The 16,083-nt window shown below is 40.3% G+C and overlaps 1 protein-coding gene across 1 annotated transcript; it reads left to right on the top strand.

The window, feature by feature from the left end:
• Positions 1-7,530: 7,530 nt before the first annotated feature.
• Positions 7,531-9,962, top strand: LOC147628857 (putative E3 ubiquitin-protein ligase LUL2). The gene is made up of 3 exons (XM_086812931.1): positions 7,531-8,881; positions 9,036-9,561; positions 9,651-9,962. Exons 1-3 carry the CDS (start codon positions 8,385-8,387, stop codon positions 9,753-9,755), a joined length of 1,128 nt encoding a protein of 375 aa, XP_086669057.1. The 5' UTR covers positions 7,531-8,384; the 3' UTR covers positions 9,756-9,962.
• Positions 9,963-16,083: the final 6,121 nt, after the last annotated feature.

Raw genomic sequence — 16,083 nt, 5'->3', positions numbered from 1 at the left:
GAATCAACGGCTATGCCTCTCTCAACAAGGAAAAAAGAGTTGGTCTCTATGATCCAAGTGCAATCTTTTCCCTGATCTGACTATGGGACTTACGGACTAAGGTAGATCAGTTCAGTTAGTTAAGGCTTTTGACTACGTTAGAGAAAAGTTATCCTGCAGGAATCGCCCGTGCTTTCCGGCAAGGGAAGCTTTTTCGGGTTCGGTTTTGGAAGAACCGATGGATTAGTCTCTTGTCCAAATATCCATGGGCGAGGCCTCGAGTGTGGGACCCTGCCTCGCGCAAGAAGTGCTACTTCCGCTGCTAGCACCCCTGAATTTGTTGCATGGTGGGGTCAGGGATTTTATAATGCTATTCATTACATATCGACCAAAAAGGAAAAAGCTGGATAACAAGGAAAAACATTTACAATGACATTACCCAATTACACTCCTAATTGCAATTCCACACCACCGTCCCTCCAAGAATCACGAGCCATGAAAGACTTCTCCATACATCTTCCAATCTACACAAACACATGAAAAAATATCTTCAGAGCATGGATGGTCAAGAAAAATCAACTAAAAAATTTAATGAGGAAAAATCTAATACCTTTTGATGTTCTACCTTGAACCTTGCATCTTGTACTTCCTCAAATCCCATGATTAGTAGGTGCCCTCGAACGTCTACTAAGATCCATTCTTTAATAGCGTTCACAAGGTCAATGGTGCCATTGCGTAGTTTGACCGATAGTTCTATGGGTGAATCAACACCCTCAGATGACTGCAATGGTATCCACTCCCCCTTTTTCTTCATCCATTGCTCATAAAATAATCAGATGTATAAATTTGAGCATGCTTTCAAGTATCGAAGTGTGATACTTGAAATCACAACTCTGCAAGAATATACATCTCCCATATACACCCCTTCCACTATATCCCATGCATTTCCAAATAAACAATTCATCTAATCAGATTGCAATTTCTTGCAAATGAACATTGTTGGAGTGGCTTGTGGTGGCAAGAGCTTACAAAACACGTGCACGATATAACTAATCATCTTCTTTGAAGGCATCTACACTCCATTTGTCTAGGATTTGCCACTCAATACTACCTAATGAGGGAAATGGAAGCTTTTCAAGTCTTCCATAGTGTTTGGTCCTAGACACTATGGAAGACTTGAAAGAATATTCTACTGTGCCAAGAAGTGTCATAGGGTTCTTGTTGGGAAATAAAACCTCACCTATGGTGGAATGGAAAGCATTGAAGGTCCCTCTTATGTTTTTCAATGGTTGTCCCTCTATGTAACTTGATGGGAATATGTCTGCATACATAAAACCACAAAAAAAAAGAAGTGAACAACAAGGGAATAACAAAATGATTTGCACGAGTATCATGACTCGTGATACCCCATTAATAAATGTTGTAGCCATTGTGTGCAAGGTGTATCTGGAAGGACAGGACTTCCAGAACTTGTCCAAAGGCTAACCCTATGGAGCCAAAAGCTTCCAATAGATCCATTGGAGCTTGGGGAACTAAGGAATTTCAGACAAAAGTTGCATTCCTCTGGCACCAGGTCAAAGTTCTAGTAGTATTGGAAGAAGAAATCTTCCTTAGGCCGAGAGAAAATGGGTTACTCTCAAGAGGAGTCTATGAGATTTCCTACATCGAATCAAAATCTTTCTGGAAGAAGTCCCTTCCAACAAGTGGTCATTTTAATAAAATACAAGGCAAGCTAAGTGGGAAGTGCCACTAGGATCTAATCCCTAGAATGAGAGCGAAAAGGATAAGACCTAAAAATCTCTTTAATGAGTGCGGTCTTGACTTCTTTACCTAAATATTCTTGTAAGGTCTTAAGCTTCTCTCTTTGAAGAATAGAGTTGCTACACCACTTGGCGAGGGTGGAGGATGATTGGCTTGGGCAGAATCCATGATGCCAATCAAAGGGAAAGCAATCGACTTAAACACAATAAAAGCTTTTTCGTATGTTGATGCAGGCAAAGAAGCAAGAGAGTAAAGAGGTGAAAGAAGTTTGATTCAAAACCACTACAAACAAAATTCGTCTATAGATCTAGGCTTCATTGCTTTAGAGACATAGACTCTCCTACTGGTTTATTGAGTTCTAAAGTCTACTACTATTAAACACTTTGAGATGCCACTTCAAATCACAAAACACAACTGCAGGTTTGCACTAATTTTGTCCACATTCCAAGAGTCGACATTTGTTAAGCGCAAATTAGGGATGTTGAGCTACAACGATTAGGGCTTCAACACTGGTTGTCAGGTTTTTTTTCCAAAAAAGAGACTTCTATTTAAGAACTATAAAATCATACAAGGGAGCTCTAAAACCAAAAGGTAGGGAGATCTCAACTAATCGGTGGCATTATGCTGCCATAAAATCCCTGTAGGAGTGGAGGATAAAAAAATACCATGGTTCCACTCTCTCATAAATGTGTTGCATTTTGTTTGTACAGCTCTAGAAGATCATTGTTTACAGGCCTAGGTGGTCAAAAAACCTCTAAGCATCTTGGTCTTCCAGATATGCCACATTGTGATACTAGAAATAATCTCCTAAGTGGTGTCAATACTCAGTAGAGATGGTGTGTATCGTAATTGGGGGGGCTATGTTGAAGCAAACATATTTGAGCTATGCCCCTATGGATAAGTATAATAGGATCTGCTCCCTTGCCTTAAAAAAGAAGGTATGGGACACACTGAGTCAACAATGCTATAGCACCCTAAGTAATATAGAAAGGAACACTCCTTAATTTTCCCAAGAGCTAGGCTATATATACCTAGATCCTCTATGCTTCTTTGCACTCCCATAAGCAATGATACACTATCTCAGATGGAGGTGGGCATCTAGGACAAGAGGGGTTCACACCAAAAATAGATCTCCAGTTGTTGTTGACGGGAAACCCACCATGTAGATAGCCAAAAGAAGTAGGATAAAATAATAGCTCCTCCGATATGAGTGCGAGAGTCTCTTCTAAAATCTCTTATGAATGGGGGGTGTAATGTCATACGCCTCCTAACGAGGTCTAAGAGTGGGAAGTCTGTGGGTCTGCCTAAGCATGAGCAATCTGCACAATAGTGTAGCTAAAGAAAAGTATGTTTCTCATGGCATTAGTCACATCAATCCATCCCCACTCACCAGGGTCCCAATGAAAAGATACGATAGGGCATGCACCATCACTAGGGAAGGGTCAGTATACCCATTACTTGCACTAGATGGAACACATAGCCATGTGTGATTACCTGTACATCAAATCTCTCCAACTACCATCCAGACTAAATGGAATAGAAGGCAACAACCCCAACACCTGAAGAGGCATGCATGTCCTACGAAAAACCCCCAACCACAAGTGATCACACTCATCTAAAATTATACCAAAGAGATTTAGTGGTAAGGTATAGCTGCATCATTTTCTATAATATGTCAGTGACTCCCTCCGAAAAAGGGCCGATCGCCCAAAATACTTTATTAAACTGTCATTTTAATTCAAATACTTAATCCAAGCAATATATTTAATCAAACGTATACAAATAATAATTTTGTTCAAACTTATCCAAATTGAACTTATTTCGATCATTCAAGCTTGATCCAAATAGTCCATACTATTCATTACATATCGGACCAAAAAGGGAAAAGCTGGATTACAAGGAAAAACATTTACAATGACATTACCCAATTACACTCCTAATTGCAGTACCACACCCCCGTCCCTCCAAGAATCACGAACCATGAAAGACTTCTCCATACATCTCCCAATCTACACAAACACATGAAAAAATATCTTCAAAGCATGGATGGTCAAGAAAAATCAAGTAAAAAATTAATGAGAAAAAACCTAATACCTTTCGATATTCTATCTTGAAGCTTGTATCTTGTACTTCCTCAAATCCCATGATTAGTAGGTGCCCTCAAACGTCTACTAAGATCCATTCTTTGCTAGCGTTGACAAGGTCAATGGTGCCATTGAGTAGTACTTCCTCAAATCCCATGATTAGTAGGTTCTCTCAAACGTCTACTAAGATCCATTCTTTGCTAGCGTTGACAAGGTCAATGGTGCCATTGAGTAGTTTGACCATCAGTTCTATGGGTGAATCAACACCCTCACATGACTGCAATGGTATCCACTCTCCCTTTTTCTTCATCCATCGCTCGTAAAATAATCAGATGTATAAATTTGAGCATGCTTTCAAGTATCGAAGTGTGATACTTGTAATCACAACTTTGCAAGAATATACATCTCCCATATGCACCCCTTCCACTATATCCCATGCATTTCCAAATAAACCATTCATCTGATCAGATTGCAATTTCTTGCAAATAAACATTGTTGGAGTGGCTTGTGGGGCAAGAGCTTACAAAACACGTGCACAAAAAGGTGAATGGGAGCATACCAACTAAGACCTAGTGATTGAGAGGGCTTTGTAAATTTTAAAGAGGATTGGATATAACTAATCATTGTCTTTGAAGGCATCTACACTCCATTTGTTTAGGATTGGCCACTCAATTCTTCCTAATGAGGGAAATGGAAGCTTTTCAAGTCTTCCATAGTGTTTGGCCCTAGACACTATGGAAGACTTGAAAGAATATTTTACTGCCAAGAAGTGTCATAGGGTTCTTGTTGGAAAATAAAACCTCACCTATGGTCGAATGGAAAGCATTGAAGGTCCCTGTTATGTTCTTCAATGGTTGTTCCTCTATGTAACTTGATGGGAATATGTCTGCATACATAAAACCACCAAAAAAAAAAAGAAGTGAACCACAAGGGAATAACAAAATGATTTGCATAAGTATCATGACTCGTGATACCCCATTAATAAATGTTGTAGCCATTGTGTGCAAGGTGTCTCTGGAAGGACGGGACTTCCAAAACTTGTCCAAAGGCTCACCCTATGGAGCCAAAAGCTTCCAATAGATCCATTGGAACTTGGGGAACTAAGGAATATCAGACAAAAGTTGCATTCCTCTGGCACCAGGTCGAAGTTCTAGCAGTATCGGAAGAAGAAATCTTCCTTAGGCCGAGAGGAAATGGGTTACTCTCAAGAGGAGTCTATGCGATTTCCTACATCGAATCAAAATCTTCCTGGAAGAAGTCCATTCCAACAAGTGGTCATTAATAAAATACAAGGCAAGCTAAGTGTGGGAAGTGCCACTAGGATCTAATCCCTAGAATGAGAGCGGAAAGGATAAGACCTAAAAATTTCTCTAATGAGTGTGGTCTTGACTTCTTTACCTAAATCTTCTTGTAAGGTCTTAAGCTCCTCTCTTTGAAGAATAGAGTTGCTCTACCAGTTGGCGAGGGTGGAGGATGATTGGCTTGGGCAGAAGCCATGATGCCAATCAAAGGGAAAGCGACTTAAACACAATAAAAGCTTTTTCGTATGTTGATGCAAGCAAAGAAGCAAGAGAGGAAAGAGGTGAAAGAAGTTTGATTCAAAACCACTACAAACAAAATTCGTCTATAGATCTAGGCTTCATTGCATAGACTCTCCTACTGGTTTATTGAGTGCTAAAGTCTACTACTATTAAACACTTTGAGATGCCACTTCAAATGACAAAACACAATTGCAGGTTTGCACTAATTTTGTCCACAATCCAAGAGTCTTCATTTGTTAAGCGCAAATTAGGGATGTTGAGCTACAAGAACAACACTAGTTTTGAGGTTTTTTTTTTCAAAAAAGAGACTTCTATGTAAGTACTATAAAATCATACAAGAGACTTCTATGTAAGTACTATAAAATCATACAAGAGACTTCTATGTAAGTACTATAAAATCAAAAAAGAGACTTCTATGTAAGTACTATAAAATCATACAAGAGACTTCTATCTAAGTACTATAAAAAGAGACTTCTATGTAAGTACTATAAAATCATACAAGAGACTTCTATGTAAGTACTATAAAATCATACAAGAGACTTCTATGTAAGTACTATAAAATCATACAAGGGAGCTCTAAAACCAAAAGGTAGGGAGATCTCAACTAATCGGTGGCATTATGCTGCCATAAAATCCCTGTAGGAGTGGAGGATAAGAAAATACCATGGTTCCACTCTCTCATACATGTGCTGCATTTTGCTTGTACAGCTCTAGAAGATCATTGTGTATAGGCCTAGGTGGCAAAAATAGTATGTATGATGTCATTCCCTACCCTCAAGAAGACCTCTGAGCATCTTGGTCTTCCAGATATGCCACATCGTGATACTAGAAATAATCTCCCAAGTGGTGTCAATACTCAGTAGAGATGGTGTGTATCGTAATTGGGGGGGCTATCTTGAAGCAAACATATTTGAGCTATGCCCCTATGGATAAGTATAATAGGATCTGCTCCCTTGCCCTAAAAAAGAAGGTATGGGACAAACTGAGTCAACAATGCAATAGCACCCTAAGTAATATAGATTGGATCACTCCTCAATTTGCCCAAGAGCTAGGCTATATATACCTAGATCCTCTATGCTTCTTTGCACTCCCATAAGCAATGATACATTATCTCAGATGGAGGTGGGCATCTAGGACAAGAGGGGTTCACACCAAAAATAGATCTCCAGCTGTTGACGGGAAACCCACCATGTAGATACCCAAAAGAAGTAGGATAAAATAATAGCTCCTCCAATATGAGTGCCAGAGTCTCTTCTAAAATCTCTTATGAATGGGGGGTGTAATGTCATACGCCTCCTACTAACGAGGTCTAAGAGTGGGAACTCTTTGGGTTTGCCTAAGCATGAGCAACCTGCGCAATAGTGTAGCTAAAGAAAAGTATGTTTCTCATGGCATTAGTCACATCAATCCATCCCCACTCACCAGGGTCCCAATGAAAATATATGATAGGGCATGCACCATCACTAGGGAAGGGTCAGTATACCAACACTTCCTAGAGCGTGCTTCCTAGAGCATCTCCAATGAAGGAGATTTTTCTTTATGCTCATGAGCACATGGGAAAACTGTAGATAGATGTAATCTCTAACCCGACCTAGCATCCAAGATATCTGGCAGTGTGTCCTCTCTCAATCCATGTGAAGCCAGCATCTATGTCCCAATCAATCCTCTTAAGGTCACTACTATGACCCAAAATCTAATATACTCATGCCAATTTATAAAGGCCCATGCTGCTAGATAAAACACTTCCAAGGCAGTGCAAAATGAGCAAAGGCACGAGTAAGATGCCTGAAGAAACGTTGTTGTATCATTAGCCAACTCAGAGTCCAAAATCTCCTCCTCTGTGTGCAATGGGAATCTCAATCCAAATACTATGGCACTAGAGCGAAGGAAAATGCTCAAAGTTTCTGCAACAATTAGGTATAACAGGGGAGCTAAGGGACAACTTTGTCGTACGAAGAAGTGAGAGATCTGGAAGCGTTCACCTCAACCTCCACAAGCAAGCACATCGATGTGAGCCTCTCGATAAACGCAAGAGACATCTCTCATCCAATCTTGAGAAAATCAAGTAGCAAGATTACCGAGGAAAAGGTGTTATAAAAAATGCTTCTTCCTTGGAAGCATCCATTGTGCGTGTCATGAATGACTATTTGTAACATTGGCTGCCCACTGCCTTGGCGAATTTGATACGATGTGATAATAATGCCAGCCGCGCAGGCCTATTGCACCAGCAGCAAAGGGGTGCACGTCAAGGGTAGCAAGTTGCAGTGCAACGGGGCAAGAGCGAAACTGTGCAAGGGGCGACCCAGGACTATGAGATACATAATCTTTTTTAGAAACACTGCATGTCGCACAGCTTTTGAAAATTCCGTACAACATAAGACTGCCAGGGGGAAATGCGTGCATGGCCCTTGTTTGTGGGCATACATCGTTGGGACGAATGCTCTTCATGGTTGTTGCATTTGGAGTGGGGCATGGGCCTGGGTTGTACAACGTGGTTACGGAAAAGGCTGTGACATGTGACATACCATACCTTGATATAGGGCAGAATGCCTTGCCTGTTAGGATGATCTTCTATCCATGGTTCTTGCATTAGCGAAGGATGTGTGCACAGGTGGAAGGCCATTGGTTAAGCCAAAGGCCATGCTCATGCAGAGTGGGCAGAATTTGGTTAACATTAGGGTTGCCATATGGACCGGACATGATTCTCGCATTTGGAATCAGCATATTAGAGCACGGATTGTAAGGAGTATTTAGTTTCTTTGAAAGAAGGGAAACCTCACAAGCGTAGTATTAGAATCAAGAATCTAGAAGCAAGGCAAGCAAATGCAGAGCAGGATTAAGGTAGCATTAGAATTGCGACAAATGATTCCCTTTGGAATCAGGGCAAACTCAGGGCAATGTTCTACAAGCACAGCATCAGAATCAAGGCAATTCCTTCCCTTGGAAGAGAAGAGGGCCTTCATAATGTACAAAATCCAAGGACAATAGATGTAACAGGCTGAGGCAATAGGCATAGGGAATGGGCGATACATCCATGTACCCTTATCCCCTTTCTTCACGTAGGTGTAGGAGAATGATAGGCGTGCCCATGCATCACCATCCTCCTCCTCTACATCCAATTTACCCTCCTCTTCCTCTTCCTCTTCCTCCCCTAGGTCATACTCCTCTGTCATGGGCTTTTCCGATGCCCTCTCGAATACTACCCTACCAGCCACCTATCTCATATCTTTTCTTCGACTCCCATGTAGGCATGGTAGCTCCTTTGAGTCCTCAATTTCAACCACCCGCTAGGTACTCAGAAGCAATGCGTCGTAACACGATTTTCTCCTCCCCTAGTGACACATACTGGCCCAACACAGCAGCCAGTCCTACCCCTGGCCGTATGTTGGAACTGCCAGCTATTACTATTTGCAATCATGTGAACATACTAAAGGGCACCTTAAGGCTAGATAAGGATGAGGAAAACCCTGGTTCTTATCTGCTGGCCTTCTCTTTTGATGCAGACTTTGCAGGAAGGTATGTGTATTTTGCCATCTGGAAACTTTAAGGTTTTTTATACTGTCTAGGTTCCTTGTGTGCATGTGTAAGAAATTGAAGTTGTTGTTAATTAAGGGATAAAGTAAAGATCATGTTTTAAATCTTTGTGAAGCATCTGAAATTATGAATGCAGCTTCACTATCTTCTTTTTTGCGAAAGAGGGTACAAACTGCAGCCTAACTCCTTGGCTTCCCGATATCAATGTGCCAATGCAAGTGCCCTTTGGTAAGGGATGCGGGCAAAAGTTCAAGCAGGCTCCAGGAACGGGTATTTATTTGGATGCATTTGCTGCAAAGCTCATAGAAGAAGAGGGACCTGATGGGGTGTGCCCTCTAGTAGTGAAAGCTCGGACAGATTCTAAGGAACTGCATGAAGAAACCCTGAAGGATGTTGATGAAGTTGTCGGTGCACAGCTTCTACAGTCTGTAAATGGACAGCTTACTCAGGCGGTCATTAAGAAGAAAAAAAATGGAGATTGCCAAGTGCGAGTGCTGCGGCAGATTGTCTGGGTCAATGGTGTACGATATGAACTACATGACATTTATGGCATGGAGAGTGTCTATGGAGGGGCTGAATCTCATGAGATTGACATGGGAAAGGCTTGTGTAATCTGCTTGTCAGAACCTCGGGATACTGTTGTCATGCCATGCAGACACATGGTATTAGTCTTATCACCCATGCTCAAAAGCAGTTCGTCTTATGATGTAGTGACCCTCATGCTGATTGTTGAACTGTTTTCTGTTTGCAGTGTATGTGCACTGGCTGTGCCGCTGTCCTCACATCCAAGATGGCTCGTTGTCCCATTTGTCGTCAGCATGTGCAGGCTTTGCTGAGGATTAAAAGTCGAGGGTAATTGGCCACGCATAGAACTACTAAAAGGGTTCACTGCTATTCATTCAACATCTTGTAAACGAGCATTTGCAGTCAGGCCAAAATTGTCCCACTTGGATTTATGTGATATATTTGCTTGACTACAAAATTGTCCCATTTGGATTTATGGGATATATTAGCTTGACTACAGCTAGAGGTTGATTTTTAATGGTACTTCTCTTCACCACTTTGTCTTGATTCCGAAAAAATTTGTCACACGTACAGTTAAAAGAAATGCCTCAGCCTGTCTTGATCTATCGATAGCCTTGCCCTGTGTGCGAATACGCAGCTTCTATTGTCAGCCGATTCTCTAGCCTGTCATTCCTCCGTTTTCTGCTCTTCTTCTTCTTCTTCTCCGAATGCTCCTAAGCTCTCTGCCTCCATATGTTTCCTATTCGCCTAGCTTCTTTCGATATGCCCCCGCCTTGTCACCATCTTTTGATTTCCTGTCTCCTGTTCTTTTCCCCCTTACATGTGACCCTGACTAATTCTCTTCATTCATTGTCGAGCACCTCTTTCTCATCTCTTCTCTAGGATCTAACCCCTCACAGATCTAATTCACCTGCACCCGCTTGTCACCATCCAGCATTGCTGAATGATACAGAATGCTGACAGGATTCTGCTCTCCTGATGCATCATGATCCCGCCTGGCCGCTTGCCGACGACTTGCCCAGAATCCTGACCGCTTCCTGTGTCTGTCGATATGGGTTTTTTTTTTTTTTTTGGAGAGATTGTTACACAACTGTAGATTCCTACACGATCCTCCGCGACGCGCATGCACATCAGTCGCGGTCCTCATGCACATCAATGATCAGTGTATCTAAGCGAGTTACGCTATACCGCTCTTGCGTATGTAAGCTTCTACACTATTTAAACTAAGGGTGGTAACTAAGAAAGTAAATTAGGTTGCTACACATTGATAACTAGAGAAATTAGTAAACTCGGGATGGTAAACTCCTAAGGCATCCGTACTTGGATTTTAAAGAGGTTGCACTAGCTGACTCCAATTTAAAAAAGCCGTTCAACCAACTATTGGTGTCTATGGCGTTAGAATTCACTTCGTGCCCAAATGAGCATGCAAACAGTTAAGCATGGGTATTGACCAAATATAGGAGCATGGAAAGACAACATATAAGGATGTGAATTTATGGATTTATATGTGGTTCTCTTAAAGGCAAGCATTCTCTTGATTAGGTCCACTACAAGGGGAGCCCAACTTTTTTTGCCAAAGATTGCTTTGGGTACCTTGGCAGCAGAGCTGCTAAAGAGCGAGTGCTCATGAAAAAATTTAAATATCGACGTAAATACCAACATAAATACCAACGTTTTAACTGATGTAAATACTAATTTAAATACCGACATACATACTAACACTGCTACAAAAAAAATTTTGGGCAAAATGGGATAGGTTGGGGAAGTTCACCCCAACCTGTCCTATTCTGCCCCCCCCATAGTACCGAGCCAGGCACTTTAAATGTACACATTAGAGATAAAGATTCAGAATAGATAATTGAAGTTATGTATAATTTATGCGTAAAATTTAGAAAACTAGAAATTGCACAAATATTCGTATTCAAGATGCGGTAACTCGTTGGCATTAAGAAACCTCACAAGCAGTATAAAACTCTAAACACCATATTAGGAAATTTGGAAAAATCTTGATCCTTTGGTGATTTTGAAAGTTGTCTTATAAAGAAAATAATGAGAGGAGCTAGCTAACGAACAAACCTCTTACAAGAATAATGAGCATGTTGAAATCATGGATCGAGCTCTCCTCAACAATCAACTATCTAATTAGATCCTAATCCTAATCCTAATCTAATCCTACACTAATGACAACACTAATCTAAGGTGGATAAAAATGAACAATACTCATGGTGATGAGTGTGTGCTAATTAAGTTTAGACTCAAGTTTAGTTAGGTTACAAGATGGAAACTTGTACTCATAAAAAGACTTGAGATGTTGTGCTTGTATTCCAATGCTTCAAATGTCCTCCTTTTATATGAGGAAAGTACAACAAAGCTATGATAGCTCATGTGGGATAACTTGGCTAGGTGACTTGGCACTCTAGCATCACTCATTTCAACACCCCCCCTTGATGCTAGATTGGGTACAATTTTTAGGCTTTCACTCTTCCTCTCTCTCCCCTTGTGCTAGGCTGCTTTGGCCTTTATGCTACTTTGGCATTATAACTACTTTGGCTATGAATTTCAGCTTGAGTGCATCATATGACCTTAGAGGCTGATTACATCACACTTTTTGTAGAGACAAGAGGGGTGAAAAGTACAATGGTTCTATCTCTAGAAGAGCACGTCTTCTATTGGGACAGCTTTGGCCTCGATGTAGTTTGCCTGGTTCTTTTTTTGATAGCAATCTTCTTCCAGGTGACCAATTTTTCCACAATAGTCACAAACAAGCTTTGGTTTATCTTTATTACGACATTCATTCTTTGTATGACCAAGTTTTCCATAGTGATAGCACCTTGGAAGTTGAGATGTTGATTGATTTGTCCTTTGAAATATCCCACCCTTTATATACAATGCTTGCTCACTTGAATGTGATTTGAATGATTCTTTATCTTTGAATTTGGATTCTTGTTCAAGTAGAGATGATTCTACATCTTGAAGTTTAGTGCTGGGCACATTTTTAAGTGTAGCAACAATTGATTCATAAGGTTCTTTGTCAACACTTTTTAGCAATACAACAATAGATACATCTTCCTCAATGACTTTCTTTAATGCACTAAGTTGTTGTTTGATACCTTTGAATTTACTGATGTGTTGTGCCATGGTCTCGTTCTCCTTCTTGTCGAGCTTGTAGAACTGCATGAGAAGGTTGATCTTTGAGCTCTTTGTGTCGGTGCCAAAAATCTTGTTAAGTTCCTGCCATGCCAACTTGCCATCCTTGATGCCAGCAATGTGACTAATCACATCATCACCAAGATTTTGAGCGATGAGGCCCAATGCTTTGTTGTTTGGAAGTGGCTCAACCTCCACTTCTTCATCCTCAATAAGGTGCCAAAGCCCCTTACGCATAAGCAAGTACATGGTCTTGCTTTGCCATGTTAAAAAACCATCACCAAATCTTGAGACGACTTCTACAAGCTCCATGATTGGAAGGGGGTCTTACCTTGAGCCTTGATTTTAGTACTCAGGCAGTGTCTTACCCTTTTACAAGCGATTTGCAAACTAGAGATAAACCCAATGCGATGAAAATTCACTTAAGTTTGAGCAATGCAAGTGGTTGAGATGAATTTTGATGCAACAAAAGTTTCCCACAATGGAATAGCACTCTAATTTTTCAATTTTGTCTTTGGTTTAGCTCAATTTCTTGTAATACAACACTAATGATGGTAATTAGTATTTAAACATGATGATTAGCAGCCCGATTTTTTGGAGGCTTCAATTGAGCTTGTGGAAGCTACCATTGAAGGGGATTTTTAGCAAGGCTTATTTCCCTTGGCTAGGAGCAAAGATTTGACTAGGCCAATGAGCTTAAAAACCACGAACACGGCGGATTTATGCAATTAGGTGGCGACTGGTTTTTGGGCTCTTCTGCGTCGTATACTGCATCAATGCTTAGAAAATTCAAGATGTGGGATGCTTGTACTATGCTCTAAGCTTGGCTAAGAGAATTTTCTTCAATTCGAAGTGTAGAGGCGGAATGGCACAAAAGAGCAGTTTACAGATATGCGTCGTTTTCTGCTTGTAGAGGAAGATATTTGCTAATTCTTCTTAGCTGTGTGTATTAGCCTAGGGTTGAGCAAGATTATCCTAAAAGATCTTGGCTAATGATTGAGAGGACAAGAAATGATAAAGGATTTAAAATTTGGGCCACAAAGAGGAAGAAGGGATAAGATGAGATTAGTAGCTAATTAAGTGATTAATGAAAAGGTTAGACTAATATGAGTTAAAACTAAGCTATCTAATCTTACACTAATGACAACACTAATCTAAGGTGGATAAAAATGAACAATACTCACGGTGATGAGTGTGTGCTAATTAAGTTTAGACTCAAGTTTAGTTAGGTTACAATATGGAAACTTGTACTCAGAAAAAGACTTGAGATGTTGTGCTTGTATTCCAATGCTTCAAATGTCCTCCTTTTATATGAGGAAAGTACAACAAATCTATGATAGCTCATGTGGGATAACTTGGCTAGGTGACTTGGCACTCTACATCACTCATTTCAACACCCCCCCTTGATGCTAGATTGGGTATAATTTTTAGGCTTTCACTCTTCCTCTCTCCCCTTGTGCTAGGCTGCTTTGGCCTTTATGCTACTTTGGCATTATAGCTACTTTGGCTATGAATTTCCACTTGTCAAGTGCATCATATGGCCTCAGAGGCTGATTTCATCACACTTTTTGCAGAGACAAGAGGGGTGAAAAGTACAATGGTTCTTTCTCTAGAAGAGCACGTCTTCCGTTTGGGACAACTTTGGCCTCGATGTAGTTTGCCTGGTTCTTTTTTTGATAGCAATCTTCTTCTAGGTGACCAATTTTTCCACAATAGTCACAAACAAGCTTTGGTTTATCTTTATTATGACATTCATTCTTGGTATGACCAAGTTTTCCAATAGTGATAGCATCTTGGAAGTTGAGATGTTGATTGATTTGTCCTTTGAAATATTCCACCCTTTGTATACAGTGCTTGCTCACTTGAATGTGATTTGAATGATTCTTTATCTTTGAATTTGGATTCTTGTTCAAGCAGAGATGATTCTACATCTTGAAGTTTTGTGTTGGGCACATTTTTAAGTGTAGCAACAATTGACTCATGAGGTTCTTTGTCAACACTTTTTTGCAATACAACAATAGATTCATCTTCCTCAATGACTTTCTTTAATACACTAAGTTGTTGTTTGATACCTTTGAATTTACTGATGTGTTGTGCCATGGTCTCGGTCTCCTTCTTGTTGAGCTTGTAGAATTGCATGAGAAGGTTGATCTTTGAGCTCTTTGAGTCAGTGCCAAAAATCTTGTTAAGTTCCTACCATGCCAACTTGGCATCCTTGATGCTAACAATGTGACTAATCACATCATCACCAAGATTTTGAGAGATGAGTCCCAATGCTTTGTTGTTTTGAAGTGGCTCAACCTCCACTTCTTCATCCTCAATAAGGTGCCAAAGCCCCTTACGCAAGTACATGGTCTTGCATAAGCAAGTACATGGTCTTGCTTTGCCATGTTAAAAAACCATCACCATTAAATCTTGAGACGACTGCTCCATGATTGGAAGGGGGTCTTACCTTGAGCCTTGATTTTAGTGCCTCAGGCAGTGTCTTACCCTTTTACAAGTGATTTGTAAACTAGAGATAAACCCAATGCGGTGAAAATTCACTTAAGTTTGAGCAATGCAAGTGGTTGAGATGAATTTTGATGCAACAAAAGTTTCCCACGATGGAATAGCACTCTAATTTTTCAATTTTGCCTTTGGTTCAGCTCAATTTCTGGTAATATAACACTAATGATGGTAATTAGTACTTAATCATGATGATTTAGCGGCCCAATTTTCTGGAGGCTTCAATTGAGCTTGTGGAATTGAAGGGTATTTTAAGCAAGGCTTATTTCCCTTGGCTAGGAGCAAAGATTTGACTAGGCCAATGAGCTTAAAAACCATGAACAACGGCAGATTTATGCAGTTAGGTGGCGACTGGTTTTTGGGCTCTTCCGCGTCGTATACTACATCAATGCTCACAAATTTCAAGATGTGGGATGCTTATACTATGATCTAAGCTTGGCTAAGAGAATTTTCTTCAATTCGAAGTGTAGAGGCGGAATGGTACAAGAGACCAGTTTATAGATATGCGTCGTTTTCTGCATGTAGAGGAAGATATTTGCTAATTCCTCTTAGTTGTGTATTAGCCTAGGGTTGAGCAAGATTATGCTAAAAGATCTTGGCTAATGGTTGAGAGAACAAGAAATGCTAAGGATTTAAAATTTGGGCCACAAAGAGGAAGAAGGGATAAGATGAGATTAGTAGCTAATTAAGTGATTAATGAAAAGGTTAGACTAGTATGAGTTAAAACTAAGCTAAGAGAGCTAGACCTAAGCTCTGATACCATGTTGAAATCATGGATCAAGATCTCCTCAACAATCAACTATCTAATTAGATCCTAATCCTAATCCTAATCTAATCCTACACTAATGATAACACTAATCTAAGGTGGATAAAAATGAACAATACTCATAGTGATGAGTGTGCTAATTAAGTTTAGACTCAAGTTCAATTAGGTTACAAGATGGAAACTTGTACTCATAAAAAGACTTGAGATGTTGTGCTTGTATTCCAATGCTTTAAATGTCCTC

This window comes from Cibotium barometz, chromosome 18 (assembly GCF_041138505.1).
Source record: "Cibotium barometz isolate CiBa-2024 chromosome 18, ASM4113850v1, whole genome shotgun sequence".
In the NCBI taxonomy this organism is placed as follows: Eukaryota; Viridiplantae; Streptophyta; class Polypodiopsida; order Cyatheales; family Cibotiaceae; genus Cibotium; species Cibotium barometz.
Note: the sequence above shows the minus strand (reverse complement) of the source record. Positions and strands in the feature narration are given on the sequence as shown.